Source organism: Globicephala melas, chromosome 18, assembly GCF_963455315.2.
Source record: "Globicephala melas chromosome 18, mGloMel1.2, whole genome shotgun sequence".
Taxonomy (NCBI): domain Eukaryota; kingdom Metazoa; phylum Chordata; class Mammalia; order Artiodactyla; family Delphinidae; genus Globicephala; species Globicephala melas.
The window spans coordinates 70,632,634-70,656,562 of NC_083331.1; the positions used below are offsets into that span (position 1 = coordinate 70,632,634).

Genomic DNA, 23,929 nt, shown 5'->3' on the forward strand with positions numbered 1-23,929 from the left:
TTTTTTGCTCGTTATTTATTCCTTCCTAATTTGAAATGTCTTCTGCTTCAGTCTTCTCTGACAGCTTTCTACTAAAATCAACACTGACTTCCACATAAACTCAAGTCTTTTCTTAATGCTTCTTTTCTCTGGAGGTATTTAAAGCAGAACGCTTTTGGGGAAGGGTTGGGGAGAGAGACATTAACTTTTTCTTGTTATTCTCATTTCTCAAAGCTACTTATAATTGGGAGTTTTCTGCATATGTGTTTGTAGGTAGAAAAGCAGTAGTTTTTCTAAAATTTAATTTTGTTGCCTTTCATAGGTAATTGACATTTGTCCTGCACTGCAGTAGCTGGGGTGAAGGCTAAGCTGCTGTAGCAAAGAGATGTTCACATGCAGTGGCCTAAACGCTGGAACGTTACCTCTCAGTCAACAGTCTGGCCAGTCTGAGCTGGTAAGGCAGTTGTGCACCTTGATGTCATTCAGGGTCCCAGGTTCAGCCATCCCCTAGGCTGCTGTACTGCTTCAGTGGTCTATACCGGGTCACGGCTACATCTGCGTTTCAACCTGCTGGAAGAGGAAAGAACCAGAGTCCTTGGGTGAGCCGAATGTCTTATGTTAAGGGTGACTAGAAAAATCACTTCAGCTCCCATCCTGTTGAACTGAACTGACCATATACTAGGAGCACTCAGAAAAGTAATCTCTACATGGGCTGTGTATCCAGAAAGAGAGGAAAAATAGATATTCGGATCCATTAATAGAAGACCTAGATATGTTTGCAAAAAAGCCTGTTTACTCGTCCGTACGCTAATAAAGATAGAAGTCTGGAAAAAAATCATTAGTAGCTTATGCCATAAATACAGTATTTACAGAACTGTTTTATACTATACCTTTTTTTTCTCTTAACCCTGCAACCAAGGTATATCCTTTTACAAGGGAAGATACAAGTTTACAGATGTTAACTGACTTTACCAAATTCACCCAACTAGTAGGAAACAATTGTGACCTGAACTCTAATCTTCTAATTCAAAATTCAGGGTGCTTATATTACCTAGAAAATAGGCTGCCTGTTAAAGACAAACAGCAGCAAAGCAAATTTATCATTATTCAAAGTAAGTGGGACACCTGTAACTTACTTAGGATGGTGACCATCATATACTTTTTCTATAAAATTATCTTTCAGCTTATTAATCTTTTCTTTTGCTTTCTTTATATTTGCTGTTATACTCATCTGTGGAGCTCTTCATTTCACTTATTCTATTTTCAGTTCTATTTGACTTGTAGATTCCAGTTCTCTGGTGTAATTCTTGTCATCTATTTTTTATAATATCTTAATCACAATTACTTTAAAGTCTGTGTCAGAAAGCTCCAATATCTGGGTTACGTGTGGGTTTGTTTCCTAGTAGTTGACTAGTAAACTTTGAATGAATGCTGGACGTTACGTAGAGAAGATTGTGGATCTTGTGCATCTTCCTCTGGAGAGGATTCCAGAAGGTATTCTGGCAGGCAGCAGAGGGGAACGTTATTTTACTTCAATCAGGACCGAGTGGATGCAAGGCTAGTCTTTGTAAGACTCCATCTCCTAGTTTCCTCCCATTCCTAAAAAGTAGTTTTCCAGGGATACTAACTGTCTGCTGGGGTGTTTCTCTCGTCTTTTGAGCTTTGCTCTGTTTTTAGCCACATTATGCTTGGAAAATTAGCATCTTGCCCTAAACATCTTACTGTGCAAATACCTTGAATGAAAAGTCAGTGCTGAGTGTCAGGCTTACTTCTCTGTCCCTTCTTTCTGGGATCTTGGGCTCCCAATTCCTGGCAGCCTCGCCAGCTCCAAACACTATTCCCTTGTCTCCCTAGTTCACTTGTCTCCCTAGCTAAAGCTCTGCTGGTGTCCTTTCTTGTGTTCCTCTCTTGGGCTTCTCAGCCCCTTTACACCAATAATCAGCAAAAGCATGGAATTCTTGGCTGCCTTGGAAGCTGTCTGATGCCTTGTAACAGGTATGTGTGTGTGTGTGTGTGTGTGTGTGTGTGTGTGTGTGTAAAATGTGCTTTTCTAGTTATACTGGGAGGCAGAAGTCTCTGTGTACTTCTTTTTAACCGTTCAATGAAACAAATAATCATTGTCATCATGTCGGTTTAGATGATTCATTTAGATATTCTGCCTCTTAGGGAATCCAGCACTGAGGTTTCTTGATCTTTTAAATAACTTGTGGGAGAAGACAGGTGGTTTTTATGTTCCAAATAATTCTTAATTCTTGTTTTAAAAAGACCCAAAAAAGGGAGTGTGTCCTCTGCCCAGAATTAGCTGCCTATGAATAATTGTTTTCATCATTTAGGATTTTGCAGTTTCCAGGATGTTTTTTACCTACCATATTCATTTCACAAATAGATATTATGTACTTTTTATGTCTCTGCTTTATAGATGAGGAAGCCAAGAAACACACTGAGTCAATGCCTAAAAATCACAGACTAATTATGGACAGGAATGACTAAAATCAGGCTCCCAGACCACTAGTCCTGTCCGATACATTAACGTGACCTCCGTCTATCATGGTATGTGAAGTATTTCTTAGAAGCTGTACCCACACTCCTAAGTTTAACTTTACAATATTGCTCGATTTCATTACCTGTAATAACTTCTTATTCAGGCTATTTTCAGTGATCGGGGGAATTAATTTGTGCTCTGAGATGCAGCCCTAAATGCACATGAGCAGGTGCACAGGCGACATACACCCTCAGCCTTCCTATTCACTCTGAGTAGGAAGGAACTGTGGAAATATAATTCCTGCGTCCAGATCACTGCTGCACACACACTCTCAAACATTCTGGTGTGGTTGTCTGATTCTAAAAATAGTGTTTGTACCCAGACAGGTGACCTGAAAAACACATGGCCTCCGTTTCACAGGACGTCATAGCTGTGGACTCTTAAATAACTCCTGGCATCAAAGTTAAAAATAATCGCTTTGCCCTGATAGCCTTCACTCACTTGCAGGAATGTTTTTACTTACCTGTTGGCTCTTGCTCTGTTCACGAGACACTCACGTGGAATGTGCCTACTTACATTTTTCAACCCCCTTATTTATGGGCGTTCCAACCTCACTGCTGTATGATCAGAGGCTGTGAAGCTACAGCTGTCAGGATTAGTTCTCTGTGAGGACTCGCTGCCAGTGTGTACAGTAGTAAACTGCGTGCTTTGGTGCTCGCCTTTCAGGCACCATCAGAGGTCTCATCAGCAAAGCAAAAGTGGTGGATGATACTTTTTAACCGTCTAGAAACTCAGCTAACTCATATATATAGGTATGTCCAGACTTAACATTTAATAAATGTTGACCTTCAGGTAGGCACGTGTCATAAAGACTGCTTTCTTTAATGGAAGAGAAACTAAATTGGGAACAAAGTGGGTGACCACTTGGGCTACTGTTTAGCCATGTAACCTTTGATTTTTCTCGTTTGTAAACTGTAGGGAAAACAGTTTGTCTCCTAATTTACTGAGCATATTGTAAAGAAAAACGTGTTGATTATGAAATGTGTTTTGGGAGCCTTAGAAGAAAGGAATGAATATAAGTTCATGGTAGTACAGTGATTATTAAATGATTCAAAACCTGATACCTAGAACATCAAATTGTTGTTTTCCAAAGTTGGAATTACAGCTTATTTAAGCTTATTCACATGATATGCTCTGCTTGAGAGGCATAAAATACTTGAATTTCTTTAATTTTAAATGTGTTTGCTGAGATTGTATGGATTTCTTTTTAAAGAAGAAGCTACTTAAAAAAACCATCTGGTGGTTGGGCTCTTTGCCCCTGGGTACATGCTGATGACCACGGATGAGAGCGACTCTGCATCTATTACTATGTGGGAAGCTTTGTTTTAGATTAATGCTATGGTTTTCACTACACTGAATGAAACCCATTCTCTCCCAATGTTTCAATCACCTCTTAAGTTTTAGGATCGCTCTCCGACTAGTCAGTATAAAGATGATGCCTTGCTTCATGATAGCTGAGGTGGTCTCTGGTGAAGAACATGTTTTCTTTTTCCAGGAGCTTCTAAAATTTCTGACCCTGAATTTTGGTTGTACTAGATAGATTGCATTTCAGTGCACTCTTTTTAAAATCATGATTTATTAATAAGATATTTTAATATAATTTTCTCTGCTGTATCTGATGTTAAACTTTATTAGGTAAATATGAAAGCACTTAACACACATTTTGAATTAATTATTACCATTTGATATTTTAATGTATTATTTGCCTAGTTTTCAAGAAATGATCAAGAAAGCATCAATATATAGCCATCCCTTAGTTCATCGCTTAATGGATCTCAAAGCTCAAAAAGGTAAATTATTTTATGTTTCTTTATGTAATTTGGCCAATTCTAAGAAGACAACAGAATGTAAATGTTTACCTTTGCAGTGTTCGCTGATGTCATAAAGAGAGCTAGGACTTTTATCAATTGCATATTATATCTTGGCTTGTGTTTGCTAACCTGTAACTATCTCTAATAATGTTTAATGTCCCCTGCTATACCTGTGGGCCTGATGATATGTTAGAGATAATTTTGACAGATAATAAATCAAATATATAGACTTGCTAGGTATTTAGAGTTTTTTTTTTTAATCTGGAAAAGTGGAATACAAGTGCTGTACACTAAATATATGATTGTGATTTTGTGGTTATTTCTTTTCAGATAGGAAGATTGCAAGAGAGATAAAATAGTTTTATGTAAAACTAAAGGTTTTTTACAAATGCTTCCATGAAAAATGATTTTAGACTATAAAATATTTCTAGACTGTGCTTATGGTCCCTCTGATGTATTCATTAGAGGCAAATAATAATGTATTTTGACCTCTTGTGGTAAGGAGAATTTAAGGTTGAATTCTACCACCAGTGGAATTATTTGGAATTGACCCACTGTTTTTTACATCATCCTAAATATCAAGTATGACTTTGCATAGATTACGTAATACAACTATCCCCACTGTCTTGAGATAAAAAGTGCAGACATATGCTCTTGACATAGACTAGAAGAATTATTACCATGGTTTTGTGGAACAGTTGTAGTACAAATTTAATTGTCCTGGCTTCTTTCTTTTTCTCCTTTACACTGTGGATATTTTCTAAGGACTAGAGTCCTGTTTTCTTCGCCTTTTTTAGGCATACCAGGTGGCCTCTACCTAGGTGAGCATGTCTTTAGGCCAAGAGAGCTGGGTGTATGCCCAGTGTTGGCAGCCTATGTGGCTTAAACATGTACGGTTTTGCTGTAGTAATTTTTGCAAATCTAAACATTTAAAGTCATAATCACTTAGAGAATCCAGCCATTTAGATGATTTGAATGAAGATGCAGTTTCTCTGCAGTTTATGAATAAAATGTCATCATTATCATTACCATAATGCTTGCTTTCAACTTTGCATATGATAATTTGGCAAATTACAAAGGCTATGGAAGAAGTTCAAGGTAAGGTGGAGACAGAATTAACAAGAAAATAGTTTACAACATGAACAGACGCAGCCCATAATCACCTACATTGTCAGCTGAAGCTTTAAAAATACATTCATAGGCACAGTGCTAAGGGGATGAAGTGTGTGCCACTGGGACAGAGTCAGATTGCATTTTGTTGGAAAGGCTCCCACTAACCAGTAGAACACTCAGTTCTCAAGTACTGTAGGGTAGTGACTTTTCCTGTCCTAACTGTTTATACTTAGTCATCTTGTGCTTGGAAAGGATGGAGCAAACCCACAGCCCAGTTCTTGGATTTCAACACTGGCCTGAAGATCCAAAGAATTATAGGATGTCACTTAGTTATGCACAGATTAAAGTTAGGACTGTAGTGGATGCTAAAAATTCCTCTGTCTATGGTTTCTAATGTTGCATTATAATCTAAACCGTCTAAAACCTCATCCACGTTAACTATTCCGAATCTCTTAGGTTGCCTACTCTTGCCAGCGGCGGCTCTCCGGCTGTTAGCACAAGTAGCAGTGTGTTATAAAGAACACTCCTCAGGGTCTGCAGCCTTGGAACAGGTTCGTACTAACCAGAGGCGCAGTGATTCCCACGCACAGTGACTCCCAGATCTGTCCTTCCAGCTGCTTACTTGACGTCCTCCATTCTGCCTTGTGTTAGTTCGGTTCCTTCAGGAAGCAGATGCCAGAATGGGATTTAACATGCGCGAGATTTATTGGAGGAAATGTCTGTGGAGGGTAAAGGAGGAAGGAGCAGAAGAAGGCCGGGAGAGCCTTCGCATCACTGCAGGTCCAGGTGAGCAGAGGCCGCATCACAGCTCTGAGAAAGTCTTGGGCAGGCCCACAGGGAGTCACCCCACAGAGCTGCCCCCTGGACGAACGTCCTCTGCAGCGGGAGAGGGGCCGGCTTAGAGGCAGCCCAGGGGAAGCCTGGCCTCCGAGGAGCCAGGTGAACCTGCTGCAGCACGTTCTCTTAATGCAAGCAGCACACCTCTGTAGCCAGCGTGCCAGATGGCGGATCCAGATGCATTAAAAAATAATTTTGCTTTTGCAGATTTGCCCCTCCGCCTGTATTTTCTATCTCAGTTTATGGCAACGTCATTTCTCCGGCTATCCCGAAACCTGGAATCATGCCAGTCTTTCCCCTTTCCCCACACCCGTCACCATCACATCCTGTTGATCTTTACCTCCTAATATGTTTCTCTACCCCTCACGCCCTGTTTGTGGCATCATCTTGCTTATTTCTTCTCTTGACTGTTGTAACTGCCTTCTAACTGGCCTCCCCAACCCTGGGCTGGCTCCCTTTCTTTATCCACAGATGCATGATCTTTTTAAAAATTAACATCTTGTCACATTCTCCTCCTCCCTAAAATTCTTCAGTGCCTCAGTGTTTCCTATAGGATAAAATCGAGACTTCTTAGCATGGCACACAGTGTTTTATCTCATGCTATGACCACCACTTATCCTATATTCAAGTTCTCAGAGTTTCCTAAATTAGAAAATTGGTCAAGAGTCTTTTGCCAGTGGGCTTCTGCACATGTAGATGCCTACGTACGGCGTATCTTGCCTTCTCTTATCTGACTTACAAACCCATAGTCATCGAGTCTCAGGTCATTCTTTGCTGAGCTCTCTGAGGCATGGAGCTTTCTCTTTCTGTTTTTGAGTTAACTAGTTAAGTCTCTATTCGACCACTTATATGTTGCTCTATCTTTGTATTCACAGTGCCCATGTACTCAGTAAATGAGGGAACGAATGAATTAGCTATAACTGAGGCCTAATGGCTGGACTTAAAATCTGCTCATTAGGGATGAGCTTGTATTTCTAGCCACTAGTCAGTTGACTCTTTTCAGGACCAGGTACAATGTATTACTTAGGGATAGCACTAAGTCTTTCACAAGGATCTTCATAAATCTTTACAGAGTTGGATTAATGGAAAATATGGCCTTTATAAGCAACATTGCCTCAATAGAGGAAGAAGGAAGTTTGAGTAATTCTATTGCTGCTTAAGAAACACACCAAACTAGAGTCTTGAGTTAATATATTAATATACTAGTTGGAGTACTATAGCCGCATAATTATTAATGTGAAAATCATCCATCGACATGTTTTACATGTTTAAAAAGTAACCTGAATAAGTATCTGCTAGATAAGACTAATAAATGTTCCACGTATTGAATAAAAATAACTCAAACATGATTATCTGCCTCAGATATCTTCAAAACTCAGGGCAGAATGTCAAGTTTGAACGTCACTTATTGCCCTCGATGGGGCGTCTACCACTGCCTCAAGAACTCACAAATTCACGCTTGGCTCCCAGACCCAGGGCTGCTGCCTCACTTCAGACTCTTGCATCTTTTGTCTAGATTATTACGTCTTCCCATTAGCTTCTAACGTAGCCTCAGCTGCTGCTGCCAGAAGTCGATTCTCAAATACCAATTTTGATTGTGTCAGTTCTTGTCCTAATGATTTTTATTGGCTCCTGTTCACCTTGTAGAAGAAAGGTCAACATTGCCCACAGGTCTGATCCCAGCCCTTCTTCAGGCTTATTTTCTGCACCAGCTTGTACACCAGCTCCCCGGTCCTTCCAGGCTCTCAAGCTGGCCTCCACACCCTGGCAGTGTTGCGTCTCCCTTGACCTTGCTTCCTTCCTTCTCCGCCTGGCAGCCTTCCCCTTCCCTCCACCTCAACTCAAGTGTCTCCTCCTTGAGGATGCTTCTCCTGATTTGACCAAGCAGCGGTGCTTCCCATAGCACCTCAGAAATATTTCTTTTATTCCACTTATCACACTTCATTGGCATCTGTTTAATTGTCTCTCCCCGGTACGATCCCAGCAGTAGGCTCTGAGTACAATTAGATTTGGTTCTGTTTTTTTCCCACTTGCATCCTGAGCAGTGTCAGTAAAAAAATGAATTTTCTTTCTTTGGTAATTGTAGCTATCATTTGAGCCACGTGATGAAAGTTACAGCTTCTCTTTATTCTTGAAAGTACGTGGACATCCAGACAAAAAACATTTGTGAAAATGTCTCAAGAATTAGTTTCAACATAAGGGCCCGAGACCTTGACATTGCTGAGGCATTCAGAAGTGTAGCTTTCAGGTTTACCTGTGACCATTCACTAATCTGAAAATATCTTTAACATCTTTAAAAAAAATTCTGTAGGTATTTCTAAGAAGCACATGACATTCATCTTTGAATAGAAGATTCGATTGAATGACAGTGTCTTTCATTTCGTTGAGGGGTTTTTACTTTAAATTTCACAGACAGGTTTCTGTGACAGCCCTCAAATGGAAGCTTGAATTCACTTGTCATAGCTATTAAAGAATTTTTTTTCTTTTCATCTATTTCTGTGATTTGACCCTTCCATTTATTATTGCTGTTATTGACCTTAAAAGTATAAAAGAGAAGAATACAGACAGAGCCTCTATTTTTGAAGGCTTCTTACAATCCAGCCTTGGAAATCAATTCACTGTCGAATTTTCCTCTTAAGAAAAATATCATCGTGAAGGGCAGAATCTTGCTAATTTTTACTTCATACTTGAAACCCCTTTAATTCTCTGGAGAACAAGAGCACCTGGTAGATTTTATTCACTATCAGCAAAGATTTAATAGCAGGAAAATGGTGTTAAGCCTTTTTATGTATAAAAAAGCATTAAAATAGATAAGCCTAAGAGAGCAACATAAATGTAATACTTTCTTGATTATGTTTTATTTACAATCTGTTTTAATATTTGTGTTCAGTATTAAATTCATTAATAAAATAATACTCTAAGATTCTAGTAGATAGCTCTTATCTAATGGTATAGATATCAGAAGTTTTCTGATTTTCATACCGGGAAACCAAATCCAACATTTTGTGTAACATTTCCTCATTTTAGTTATTTATCCTGAGCCCTAAGTACTAGATAACAAGCAGAGAATATGTATGGAAAAATTATTCTTCAGAAGTGTAAATCAGAATTCCGTTGTGTGATAATGCTGTTAATTTTTGGGGAAAGTTGCTGTACAAATCTTACCTAAAAACCAAAGAATATCTACTCATTCATTAACCTTCTCAAGATTCAATCCCATAATCAACAAATAACTAAGCATGCACTTCGAGGGGCCCACTCTTTGTGTATTATGTTTGGAGCATAGATGTCCCCCTGTTATTACAACAAGGTGACATTAGGGACACCTTTGTAATAGTGCAGCTCTTTGCGTTAGATTCCTGTCCAACGGTTCTTGTCATCAACCTTGAAATGGGTGGTGATATTGCTAAAACACTAAACTTGTCTTTTGATTTAAATGAATAACTACGGTTAAAATTGTTACCTCAGGGAGTTGCCTGGCGGTCCGGTGGTTAGGAGTTGGTGCTTTCACTGCGGTGGGCCGGGGTTCAATCCCTGGTCGGGGAATTAAGACCCTGCAAGCTGTGAGGCACAGCCAAAAAAAAATTCTTACCTCACAATCTTTAAATAGAAGTTAATGCTGAAAAACAGCAAAGTTTTAAGATGGACATAATTGTTCATGTGTGTACATTTGCTTTTAAAATCCAATGTATTACATCTAGACAAATTATTTCAAGTAGCCAAGTTCAGTATATTTTGGTTTCCTGCTATAAATTATGCTATTTTTTATGAGTGTCTCTTCTTACAGAATGAGTGGTAGTTACATAGTCTTTAAATGCCAAAGAGAATACTAAAACACTGTCAGTTAAATTTTCTTCAGCTTGATAATGTTTTCTAAAGGATATGTGGTCATCCTAGGTGTATGACTAATTTCAAATGACCATGTACGATGGATAGAATTGTGTTCTTTTAGGGTGTATGTGCAATTAATAGTGGTTACTGTTGTTTCATGAAATCTCTTGGAAGATTATTTTGGAGGGGTGTAAGTCATTTTTGATTATGCAATATATTCACATATATATTTTTAATCTCATTTCTATATAGAAGTAAAGATGCTATTCTTTAAAAAAAAATGACTAGCTCTGTTTATTTAGAAAGATAGTGAAAAAACAGGAATCATTTGTTATTACACTGTAGTTGTTGGGACAGCAGCACTGATCTGGTCAACTAACCTTTAAAAGAAAGTGCAAAGTCGTAGATGTCAGTGTGGTAGCTGTAGATATTCACTGGCAAAGTTTTTAGAACAATGATTGGAACTTTAGGAGACGCTCCTGGGATTTAGTGTACTCTAACATCTATTAATCCCTGATACGTTAGGTGACTTGTCAAAGAAGTGCTGCATTTACAAGGGGTTTGCAAGGAGGCCCAAGAGGGCACATTCAGCTAAAGGTCAAGGGAGCAATTAATGTTCTCTGCTTTTCCCTAAAGAACTTCCAGAGCAAAAGCTGCCCCTCCACGCCCCATCTTAGCAAGGCAAGTGAATCTAGTGAAGTGAAAGTTAAAGTTCAAATACAACATATTACCAATATTATTTGGTTCTTAGAGCTCTTCCTGTGAATGTGAATACATGCCGTAGTTTAAGGAGAAATATAGTGAAATATATTAGAAGAGGTGACTCATGCTGAAGACTATCCGTTTTTCATCTCTTTGTTTTCTCTGCATCTCTGCCAAAGGTCAGTGTTTGTGGTGGTGATAGAGTGGGTGGTAGAGGGGGGCCCCTCTGTGGCACGCAGTGAGATTAGAGTTCTTTGGAGAATGCTTGGTTCTGTCTGGATCCTAGACAGGGCTCTGTGAAGGGATCACAGAATTTAGGACTGGAAATCATCTTGGCTGAATGTCCCTGCTGGATTATGGCCACTGAAGGAGTTTTCCAACAAGGCAAACTTAATTTACCTCCATCTTTCCACTATATTCCTCGAATGCTAGGAAATGATGTTATTGGAGCTCATAGGACAGTTTGACAACTACATCTTCCCTTAGGACTCAGAGACTCAAGACCCCTCACTCTCGTTCTTGCCTCAGTGCCGTGGAGAAATTGGAAAGTCTCTTGAGGCCTTCACTTTCTTACATGGTGCATGTTCATCATCTCAGAAAGGCCCCACTGATGTATGTATATCTCTCTGTATTTTGTCTCATTCATTCATTCATCCATTCATCTATTCTTCTTTTACGCATTTCCTACTTCCTTTCCTTTTCCACCTCCCTCCTGGCAACCATTCTAGTGTGTTTGATATGTATCTTTGATAAATATTTTCATGCATATCCATTTAAGGACTTGTGTAAAAATTTGGGAGTGGGGGCAGGATTACTGGATTGTAGGACATTATACAAAATGTCCTACAAAATACCTTAGATTAACAAAATACCTTAGATTGCTCTCCAGAATCACTGCAACATTCTGTATTCTCACCAGTGGTACCTGAGGTTCTGCCATTCCCACAAGCCCCCTATCACTCAGCACTGTCCAGCTTCTAATTTTTGTTAGTTTAATGAGTATAAGAGATAGCTTGTTTTAATTTGTCTATATCTGAGTTGGAACATTTCCATGTTGCTTTGTGGCTTTTTTGGTTTCATCTTCTGTAATCTGCCAGTTTATCTCCTTTGCTTATTTTTCATTGTGGTTACTATCTTCCTCCTTGTCAATTTGGAGGTTATACAGATTTCTTGTATATTCGAGATATTATCTCTTTTCAGTCTTAGACATTGTAGAAGATCTTTTCTCATCTGTCATCTTTTAATCTCATCCACACTTTTAATCTTCATTCACAGAATAGAAATCTTCACTTTTGATATAAGAATATTCATCACTTTTGGGTATTGCAGATTTTAAGAAGTTTCTCTCCTCCCTACTTTCACAAAGATATCATCTTATACGATTAAATTTTTTTTTCCTCTTACATTTGGTCTTTAATCCCTCTGGAATCTGCCTTTATGAAAGATTTTACGTAGAGATCCAGTTTTATTTTTCTCCATATAATGTGGCAGCTAACCCACCCCCTCTATCTACATGGGTTTGTCTCTGAGATCCCTATTTTGCCCACTGGTCCATTTATCTCTTGCAACAATACCATACTGTTTTTGTTACTATGGCTTTGTGGTATACCTAAATATCTAATAAAGCAGATATTCTCCTACCTCTTATTCTTCTTTTACAAAGTTAACTCTTTATGGATGTTTATTCTTCCATTTAAGTTTTGGAGTGAGTATATCAAGTTTCTTAAAAAAGCTAACTGGAATTATGATTGATTTTGTATTGAATATATATGACATTTTTATAGTATAAGTCACCCCATTTGTGTATAGAGCCTCTCTCCATTTATTCATATCATCTTTTATATCTTGTACTAAAAAATATTTCAAAACAGCAAGTATGAATTTGGGACTGCTGAATGTAATTTCAGCCTTGAGGTGTGTACAAGAATTTTGAAAGACGTGTTTAGAATGGCAGACATTTAACATGTCATCTACATGTAAGCAATGATTCTATTCTACTTGAAAATAAAGGACTGCAGCCCTAGATACTCTTATTGGTTAAGTTCTCTCTGAGGCAGGGCTTTGCCCAGCTCAGCCTACCTCATGAAGGGAGGTGGGAAGGGGGTATCAGCACATGAGGGCTGACATTTTAAGGCACAGCTACCCCTCACACTAGGAAAAACCGTGGTCCAATCCACATTTTAAGCTGCTAATCAGATGAATGGCTTCTCCTGTCTTGCAAGGAGAAGCTAGTAAGGGACTAGAAAAGGAGGAAGACATGGGAAAATGTGCCAGAGTGTTCTAATGTATAACCTCATCTGTTTCCTGGATTATTCCCCAACCAGGGCTGTTCAAAGATGCCTCTTCATCTTAAAGCTCCCAGTCCCTTCTTTGGAGTAACAATCTTACTTTCTCAGTTCACAGTGATGTCACCATTCTGCGGTAAATACCTCTAATCTATAATTTATCCTCCACGTATAGATACATAGACTCCACATCACATTGTTACCATTTTCTTTAATTTTTTTTTGTGTGTGAGAGAACATTTAAGATCTACTCTTTTAGCAAATTTCAAGTATACAGCACATTATTATTAACTGTAGTCATGGTGCTGTACATTAGATCTCCAGCACTTATTCATCTTACAAACTTTGTACCCTTTGACCTACATCTCCACATTTCCCCCACCCCCTGCCCCTGGTAACCACCATTCTACTCACTGCTTCTACAAGTAACTATAGAATTTTCAATCAAGTACCACACAATCCAATATTTTTGTTTATGTGGTGATCTTGTTTTATCATTTAGTTTCATGACCAAAATATAATAACAGTTACAATGACAATAATTAAAATAATTTATTGAACTCTATGTAACAAAGTGCTAAGCACATTATATACATCATCTCATTTAAATCTTCCAACACTATTTGATGTAGGTTCTTTTATCTTTCACATTTTATAAACAGGGAAATGGAGGCTTAGAGAGAGATGTGTATCTTGCTCCATAACTAGTTTTTTTTTTTTTTTTGCGGTACGCGGGCCTCTCCCTTTGCGGAGCACAGGCTCCGGACGCGCTGGCTCAGCGGCCATGGCTCACGGGCCCAGCCGCTCCGCGGCATGTGGGATCTTCCCAGACCGGGGCACGAACCCGTGTCCCCTGCATTGGCAGGTGGACTCTCAACCACTGCGCCACCAGGGAAGCCCCATAACTAGTTTCTGAATTCTTAGAGACAACTGGATTTTTAAAAATTATATCATAGCTTTTTAATAGTGCAGAGAGGGGCTTTGGAGCAACCAAAAAGGAGCTCAAATTTTGGCTCCTTCATTTACAATTTGCATGAACTTGGTCAAGCTGACAAAGCCCTCTGAGTCTTAGTTTCATTATCTGTAAAAGTGCAAATAATAATGCCTACCTCACAAGTTGTTGCAAAAATTACGAGAAATATTATATACATATTTATCATGGTCTGGCCTGTGAAGTATGTGCTCAGTAATTGGTGGTTGATGTTGCTTATGAAACATATGTGATATTGTGGATGTTAAGATGCCATGAGTTGTCACCAAATAATAATATAAAATAAGTAATAATGAAATAATATAAGGGTATATTGTTGGGTGGTATCAAATGTCTTTTGTCTGGATAAAGGCAGGTCATAAAAGATCTGCTACTATTCCATTATTCAAATAACTGGCATCGCACTGTGTAGCCAGTACGAATAGTTGAGATCTTAGATTCCATCACCAATCTTTCTTTTGCTCTGTGAATAGATTGGTAGCCTTTAAAATACATTGCTTTTTAAAAAAGTATATCAGTTATTGTTTATTTCACATAGCATTTCAGAAATGTCTATTGGTGATTTCAACCTCAGTGAAATTCAGAAGGATGTTGCTATCCTGATGTATGAAATATTAGCTTCTGTTGAGTTATTTTCAAATAGCTTACCTTACTATTATTATGTTGCACCTAAAATCAGTGCCTATTCAAAAGCAACTTAGCATAAGTAGAGATGCTGCACCTCCATCAGGTTCTCCTTCGCTATGGTTTAGTACCACAACCACTGCCTTGTTGTTTTTTTATCCCCCTCCTTTCAGAGAACAGAGAAGCCGATGATGACAGGAAAGTGGTTGCAGAGATCATGCAGAGGTGTTTCGTTCCAACTTTAGTAACAGCCATCTCCTGGGAGGGATTTCATTTCGTTGGTCATGAGATTCGGATTACTGAAGCCATGGATTGTTACGGTGCTGTTGTTTGGCCATCGGTATGAATTCATACAAAGTTTGCTGCATTTCAATGAGTTCTCATCCGATGTTGTTCGTTATTATATACTGTTTGGAAGGAGAAAGGAGGCTCCATGGTTCTCTTTTGTGACCTCAAACAACACTAAAATTTAGAAATCACGAAATAGGGAAGATGCTTTTACCAATGAATTCTATTTCTGATTTGTAGCGTTAATAAAGAGTGTTGTTTACATCTTCAGTTTTTTGTGACTATAAGTCACAGAAGTTTAGAATAGTAAACATTTTAATTTCCCATTTAACTGGTTCCATTTGAGTTAAACAATTATAATGAAATCCATTTCAGTCTCAACACGCAGAATATTCTAAAAGACCACCACTTATTTATCAATTGTCCTATGAAGGGTGCAGACCCCCTCCCCCCACTGTCTGCCTCAATCCCAAACACACACTTCTTTTTTTTCTCTTTTATAAATTTATTTATTTTTGGCTGCATTGGGTCTTCGTTGCTGTGCACAGGCTTTCTCTAGTTGTGGTGAGCGGGGGCTACTCTTTGTTGCCGTGCATGGGCTTCTCATTGTGGTGGCTTCTCTTGTTGCAGAGCACGGGCTCTAGGCATGTGGGCTTCAGTAGTTGCGGCACGCGGGCTCAGTGGTTGTGGCTCACGGGCTCTAGAGCGCAGGCTCAGTAGTTGTGGCGCATGGGCTTAGTTGTTCCGCGGCATGTGGAATCTTCCCGGACCAGGGCTTGAACCTGTGTCCCCTGCATTGGCAGGCGGATTCTTAACCACTGCGCCACCAGGGAAACCCCACACACTTCTTTAAAATGACTGTTATTATTAGAAGTTGCTGCTTTTAAGGATAATCAAGCCTAAGTAACTGAACTCTATATTCTTAGTTCTCTTTTCTCCCCAACAATCCCCAAGGACTTTTCCTATCCTAAGTGTTGAACCTACTGAAGGATGTACTTCTGTGGATAATTTTCTATAGTGATGTGTATGGATGCACACATGCACTCACATGGGCTCACATACATATCATAGCGTTCGTGGGGTATTTATCTAATAGAGTTTAATTTTACTTTCTGTGATTACTTGCCAAGCACTACTTTTTTCTTTTTTTTGAATTTTCATAGGCCCTTGTTCTATGCTATTTTCTGGAAACAAATGTAAAGCAGTATAACATGGTTGACAAAAATGTGATTGAAATTGGAGCTGGAACAGGGTTAGTCTCCATCGTGGCAAGTTTACTTGGTAAGCAGGTGTTTTTGATTGAGTGGGATCGGCGAATTCCATGATCCTGTATCATTAGTTGCTTTTACTATCCAGTTTACTATGACCTGGGCCAATTTTAACCCCTTAATTTGTTAATGGGCTTTATCAGGAAACTGATGTTAAAGTCACCCATTTGGTTTTCTGGGAAGCTGGATTTTTATCCTGGCTAACTGGGATGTGCACCTCAGCATCCTGACTGCTGGAGGACGTGTGAAATACTAGGCATAGGCAGAGCTGACTATGCGGACTCAGACGATCTTTATTTAAATTTTAACCCCATTTCAACATTCCCATGTACTTGTATATTCCTTTTGGGTGTTGAAGTCCTATGCTTTTATGAAAAAGCATCTGTTAGAATAGAGAAAAAGTATGAGAAATCACGTCTGCTTCTAAGTTTAGGCGTTTGTCCATCAATTTTCTCAGTTATTTCCATTTTTCTTTTGCAATCCCTTGTTCTTCCACCAGCATCTTCTTTTCCAACTAAAAGTGATTGTCTATATGTAAGCCTGAGCCTGCTTCAGTTCAGTCTTTTTTGTTGCTGTTATCTATTTCATGGCCTTAATTTAGCTGCCTTCTCTGATGTGTGCTGCCCACATCTGTCCTGATTTCCTTCATCTTCAGAAGTGCACACCTGCCACTCTAAAATCTTGAGAGGAATTCAAGATTTAGCAGTTTACAACTTTCTAAACACTGGGGAAATATAAGACCCTTGAAGTCCTCTCCAAATATAATTTTTAGATTGCTCTGTCTTGATATTGCTTTCTAAAGTCACCATTCCATTTAGTATGGACAGTGTCAGAGGCACATTGGATTTATTCCTGAAGGCTTCCTCATTTAAGAGCAGAATTTGTGTTTTGGGAAGTTGTTCATTCATAATTAAAAAATATTTTTTTATTGGAGTATAATTGCTTTACAGTGTGTTAGTTTCTGCTGTACAACAAAGTGAATCAGCTGTATGTATACATATATCTTCTCCCTCTTGGACCTCCCTGCCCCCCATCCCACCCATCTAGGTCATCACAGAGCACTGAGCTGAGCTCCCTGTGCTATAGTGCAGGTTCCCACTATTTATTTTACACATGGTAGTGTATTTATGTCAAACCTAATCCCCAAATTCATCCCACCCTCCCCTTCCCCACTGTGTCCACATGTCTGTTCTCTACGTCTGTTTCTCTATTCCTGCCCTGGAACGGTACAGGTTCACCTGTACCGTTTTTCTAGATTCCACATACATAATACATCGTGTTAATATACGATATTTGTTTTTCCCTTTCTTGCTTACTTCACTCTGTATGACAGACTCTAGGTCCATTCACATCTCTACAAATGACCCGGTGTCATTCCTTTTTATGGCTGAGTAATATTACATTGTACATATGTACCACATCTTCTTTATCCATTCATCTGTCAGTGGACACCTAGGTTATTGTAAATGGTGCTGCAATGAACATTGGGGTGCATGTGTCTTTTTGAATTATGGTTTGATCCTTTTGGTCTGCTCCTATAACTTGAAACAAATATCAAAAGGTGGAAACTTTGTTTAGTCAGTGATGATATTTACCTCTCTAGACACAAAGATCTTAATAGTCAGATAGATTCTATTCCTATGGGCAGGGTCGGGGGACAGAGGGGGTCCTTCCTTATCTTGGGATTTTAAAAAGATTTATGAAAAATGATAGACCCACCCACCCCACTAGAATGTAGAGATTCATATCTCTGTGATTCTACCAATGAAATGCTTATTTTCCTCCCATTTTAATATGTTCCAGAAAATACAGTCAGTGGCCAGAGAAACTTGCCATCTTGGGTGAAGAATGGGCTGTAAACCAGTCTGGGCTGAACTAGACTTCCCTTCCATTTCTTCTTTCATGTCTGATGATGTAGAAACAGCCAATCCTAGGCTTATTTACACATTGTTTTCAGGCTCTGCTACTGCTCAAAGTTCACTTTAAGGGCCAAATTTTATTGGTTTTTGCTTTCTGATTTCTTCCTGACAATGACCACCAGTATTCACTTTTACCTTGGGGATTGTTTATCTCTTCTTCATCTGAGCATTCTGTCCTGTGTCTATGATCTTTGGTTGTATGAGCACTATATGTGGGTTGTAGCTAGGTTTTAACATCTCTTAATGGGAAGAGACAGACTTATAATGGGGTCCAGCTGAATAGACTTATAATGGGGTCCAGCTGATCTTTGGTTGTATGAGCACTACATGTGGGCATGAACATGGGTGTCCTGATACTTTCCATGTAATGACATTGAAAAGTTTTCTCTCCTCCCTCCATTTCTCACACTTGAGCACTTCCTGGTCAACGATAACGATGCCCAGTGTTATATACACCCGTTTGGTCTCACATGACTGGGGCTCAGACTTCTTTTAGTGAAGAACCCTTTCATCTTTCAATTGTGACATCTGATTGTTCCAATGAGGGTACCAAATACTTTGAATTTCCCTTTCTCTTGATTTTTTAAGTAGATAAATAGAAAATAACAGCAACAATAACAAAACAAGACAGACAAAAAACCAGGAGAACAGAAAAACGCAGCAGAGTGCAGAAGTGCCTGGGGAATCTAATTGTTTGTAAGGAGAGGCATAAAGGTGCCTTAGCATCCATTTTGAAGGGATTTCCCTCCTGTGTGTACTGACCAGTCCTTGACATGAGGTTAGCATTTGTGCAGAATTGTAAAGTGCATGGTGGCTTGAAACCTAATTGCTTTACCTTATCCCATGAAGGTTACTTTTCCTACTGTCCTTTGTTTCCCAGGTGCACATGTGACTGCCACAGATTTACCTGAGTTACTTGGAAACCTGCAATATAATATTTCCCAAAACACCAAAATGAAATGTAAGCATTTGCCTCAGGTTAAAGAGCTCTCCTGGGGTGTAGCTTTAGACAAGAACTTTCCCAAGGCTTCCAGCAACTTTGACTACATCCTGGCGGCCGATGTTGTCTATGCTCATCCATTTCTGGAAGAACTCCTCATTACTTTTGACCATCTGTGCAAAGAAACCACCGTCATCCTCTGGGTCATGAAATTCAGGTTGGAGAAGGAAGATAAATTTGTAGATAGATTTAAGGAGTTGTTTAACCTGGAGGAGATTTCCAGTTTCCCTAGCCTGAATATTAAGTTGTATAAAGCTATGAAGAAAAATTGGAGGAGTGCATGATATCCTCAGAGGAGGACTTGGAAAGGGAAGGCAATTTCTAGTGATTATTATTGCTTTAACAAAAAACCTGGATGATCTGATATAGCTGACTTTCCCAAGGGGACACACACACACACACACACACACACACGCACGCGCACACACACACACGTGCACACGCACCTTGCCCCAGACAGGGATTTTCCCAGATATAGCACACAGGTGTATAGGATGGCAAAGCCATTCTGTGTGGTAATTGGTTAGGACAATGTCTGCTTTCCTTATCTTTCTATAGTACTATTTATAATTATTATCATCTTAATAAATGGTGCAATTATTGTTAATGTATAACTGTAGAATGATGGTTTTTAATAATAGTATGTCTAAAATGTTTTAAACATAAGCTTATGTGATTCTCTCTTTAGAAATAATGAAATGGACTATAGTGGGCTCTACAAATAAATCTGACTAGGCAGACAGAGAAGGTAATGGTCAATGTTAGATTATTGTGGCTTCATTAGTGCCAGCTTATTGGTGGTCTGTCTTCTCTGCTTGGCAGGGTGGGTCTCCAGCACACCCTCTGAAATCAGTCAAGCTGGTGGATTCGAGGTTACAGGCAAGGACATTTCACTCCAGTAAATGAAAAATGAATGGAAGAAGACATAAAATCAGTTGAGATTTTGGAGGAGCCATTGTTTTATTTTTAGGCCAAGTACAGTTATTCTGCATCACAGAAAGAGAAATAAATATAAAGACTTTTCGTGTGTATAAAAATACACATGAAAAGATTTCAGTCTCTAATCTCAAATAACCAGACATATGGCTGGTTTTAAAGTTTAAAGCTCTTCTGATAAACATATAGAGACCTAGATATTTGAAATCCTATGTGCTTTTTTTTTTTCACAAGGACCTTAGAGATTAGAATAAAGTCTGAAGTAAGTAAAGTCAGTGCAAGAAGAGCAAAATATTAGGATTTTGTACCACATAAGAAGACTAGCGGTTGGTAACTCTTCCGGGTTCTCGGTGATGTTGGCTAGGCAGGCTCTGTGCCCTCGGGGTGGTCCTTGCCCAGCCCTTTCTGCTTTGCTGGAAGTTCTCAGTCTACTCAGGGTTGAACAGAGCTGAAAAGTTTATTTCCTAGGACTCTGACCTTAAGCCAGGATGCAAATGTACTCTCAGTGGGTTTTTTGGTATGCACGGTTCCTGGGGTCATCTCTCAATAATTACCAGTATTTATACGCCCCTTTATAGTTTTCACAGCCTGCTGTGTACATAAAGTCAACTAATCCTCACAACCATTCTAAGAGTCTATGTAATATCAGTATCCCCACTGCACAGGTAAAGGAGCCGAGGCCACCAGGGGTGGAGCCACACAGCTGCAGAGTGGCAGCGCTAGGCACTCAGGCCCAGGTCTGAGTCCAGAGCCCGTGTTTTTTTTTTTTTTAACCATTGCTCTGCCTTTATGTATTTAAAACAGTAATTTTCCAACTCTTGTAAGTGAGTGAAGTCATTTCTTTCAAGTGAAATCAGTACCTGGAAAGGTAAGCAAATGCATCAGGAGAAGATGAGAATCTTTTTCTCTGGTGTCAGGGAGGCTCATTTAGAAGGTGACATTTAAGCAAAGCTGGAAGGAGGTGAGGGAAGCAGCAGTGCAGGTATCTGGGGAGGTGTGTCCCAGGCAGAAGGAACATCTCTGCCAGACCTTAAAGCCGGAGCCCACCGGTCCTCAGGAGGAAACATCGGAGGCCAGTGAGCTCGGAGCAGGGCGAGCGGGGAGGCTAGGAAGCTTCAGTATCGGCGGCGGGACGGGGCCTTCGTGGCAGGCTGGGTTCTCCGGAAGCAGGCCAGGAGGCGGCATTTGATGTGCAGGCCATTTTTAGGGAGTGTCGTGGGGATCAAGACCTGTGGAAGGGGCAGAAGGAAGCGGGGCAAGGTGGAGCTGCCGTGCACGGCCTCAGCCGACCCACCCCCATGGGGCTGTGGACCTGGGGGCGGGGATGGGGGGCGCTGAGACTGCTGAGCCTTGATAACCCGTGTCGCACAGTCACTGGACGCAAGTGGCCCGGGAAGGCTGTGACCTTGGGCGAGGTGACTTACGCCGGGGGGTCGGGTGAGGCGATGCCCGCGGACGTTGACAGCCCAGGGCCGCCGGCCAGCAGCGCTGCCCGCGTGGAGGCGATGAGTCCTCCTGAGGGGTCTGAGCAGCACATCAGGGCAGCTGCAACCTCAAGGCCATTGCGAGGACCTTGGCTCTTCCTCCGGTGAAGCGGAGGATCGCGGGATGGTTTGGAGTGGAGGAGTGAAGCAGTTACCCCTCCGTGTAAGGACCACTCCGGCTGATGTTCCTAGGATACTACGCAGGGCGGAGGGACCAGCGGGGAGGCTGTGGTGGGGATGGCAGCCCGGGCCCCCGCAGGGACTGTGCCCGGAGGTGGCGAGAAGGGGTCGTTTCTAGAAGAGTCTGGAAGCTAATGCCCACCGACCTTCTCTCCATGTTGAGTATGAGTGTGAGGCTGACTCGGGAGTGTTTGGTCCGAGCTGCTGGACATCACAGAACAAAGAACATCAGAGTCATCGGCTGAGAGGTCGTTTGCACAGCTCACGCAGGGAGCAAAAGAGTGAACAGGAGCTGAAACGAGGACTGAGCCCCCAGGTGGCCGCGCTGAGGTCAGACACAGCTAGACCCGAGGTATGTTTTCGAGGCTCTGCCCTCCTTCCCCCAAATTATATTCGGGTCTGTTGACTCAAAGAATTTACTGCCACTGTGGTTTTTGAGCCGGCCAGCAGAGTCTCAAGGTTCCGAGAAGCTGCCTCAGAGGCTTCTAGGAGGGTTTTAGGTGAAACAGCATGAATCTTGGGGTAACAAATGAAAAAAATGGCTCCTCTGCTAAAAAAAGGTTGTATATCACTACTAAGCTATTTTTAGTTAGACTAAAGTGTCCTTCTTTCAAAGACTGTGTTAGAACCAAGCCAGCTGTGTGGTTCTTAACAGTTCCTCTTTCTCCAAGTGTCAGTCTGTCAAACACAGTGCTCAACACCCATTGTTTTATTCTGTTTTATAGCATTCCCTTGCAAATTGGAGCACCCACCCACATACCCTGTGTCTCTCCTGCTTCACTCCATTCTGCGTGTTTGTCTACTTTTATCTTTGTGCTATCTTTTCTCCACACTTTTCTAGATTCAATTTTACAATAATTGAATTCCAAAAGATGTAATTTGAGTAGCTTTTTTCTATCTTACAGTTTTTTTTTTTTAATGGCTAGGAATTGATGTGTTAACTTTAACCCAAGAGAATTTACTGTGAATTTTGCCTTTGCTCCCCTTCCTTCCTCCCTCCTTCCCTCCCTCCCTCTCTCTCTCTCTTTCTTTCTTTCTGTCTTTCATTCTGACAGGTTAAACTACGCTACTGAAAACCTTAGTCTATTTCTTGCAGTAACTTTCTGGGTTTCTAATAGAGTAACAATACTGACTGTCAAGGTTTTAATAGAGGTTATCACAGAATCATTATTGCTTCACAGCAGACATACCAACTTGCTGGCAATACTCTGCAGCTTAAAATTTCTGTTATATGCATGTAAACACGAGAGTTTTTGTGCCCCAGGCCATATCCGCTGACTTTAGGAAACTAAATACTGTACTCAAATCTTCTGTCTTAGAATTTACTGATCTATCCTATTTCATTTGTACCAATTTTTGTCTACCAGAATGTTAAAACATTGGTTTTCATGCCAGATTAATATTTGGTTTCTTTTTGGATAAAGAATTATGGCATTGGGTGACTTCCTAAGAGATTTGGAGCCATAGAATAAAGAAAGAAGATGAGGAAACATAACAGAATGGAATGTTCCTTTTTTTTCCTTTAAATCCTCAGATTCCAGCAGCTTGGTGTTCTCTGTGAATGCCTGGTCTTTGTACACAGAGATCACGTCCAACTTGCTTTAAGCATTGCTGTTGGCATGAGAGCAGATAAGTAATTTCTGAATATCCTTTGGTAGTAAAACATATCCACTGGGTAGGATTTTGATACAAGAAAATATTTACATGTACTAATTTTGAAAACAATCTTGGGACCTTGGGCTCTAGAAATAAAAGGATTAAAGTCAAATTAAGTAGATCAGATAAGTAAGCTTAGTGATAAGTTTAGAAGAAAGTTAATTATACTGTGCCTCTTTTCTCAATTCCACTTTAACTTAATTTTCATGGAAATCTACATGTGAAGGAAGTAAAAAAATTGTCAAATATGTACATTTTTTCCACCAAATTATAAGGCAGTACTAAATAAGATTGGGAATGCAGCAGGTAAATCCTTTCACAAAACGTAGGGGATACGGGCAAAGCAAAATTGAAAAATCATAGATATTTGGTGGTGTGTTTGTGTGTGGACCTAATTCTTCATGTCTGCTTTATGGAGTCTGGAAATAGTTCACAAATGATTTCCACATCCAGGTTTTGGCATTTTTGAGTTTGTGATGTGAA

The 23,929-nt window shown here is 40.1% G+C and overlaps 1 protein-coding gene across 2 annotated transcripts; it reads left to right on the top strand.

The window, feature by feature from the left end:
- The first annotated feature begins 19 nt into the window (after window positions 1–19).
- LOC115853383 (putative methyltransferase-like protein 21E) lies at window positions 20–19,910 on the top strand. 2 transcript variants are annotated; one of them, XM_060287925.2, is made up of 5 exons: window positions 6,169–6,231; window positions 13,140–13,236; window positions 14,889–15,055; window positions 16,167–16,284; window positions 19,071–19,910. In XM_060287925.2, the coding sequence occupies exons 2-5, from the start codon at window positions 13,152–13,154 to the stop codon at window positions 19,472–19,474; spliced, it is 774 nt and encodes a 257-aa protein (XP_060143908.1). In that variant the 5' UTR covers window positions 6,169–6,231; window positions 13,140–13,151; the 3' UTR covers window positions 19,475–19,910. The 2 variants fall into 2 exon arrangements, with proteins under 2 accessions (XP_060143909.1, XP_060143908.1); XM_060287926.1 differs by lacking the exons at window positions 6,169–6,231; window positions 13,140–13,236 and adding an exon at window positions 20–433.
- The last annotated feature ends 4,019 nt before the right edge of the window (window positions 19,911–23,929 follow it).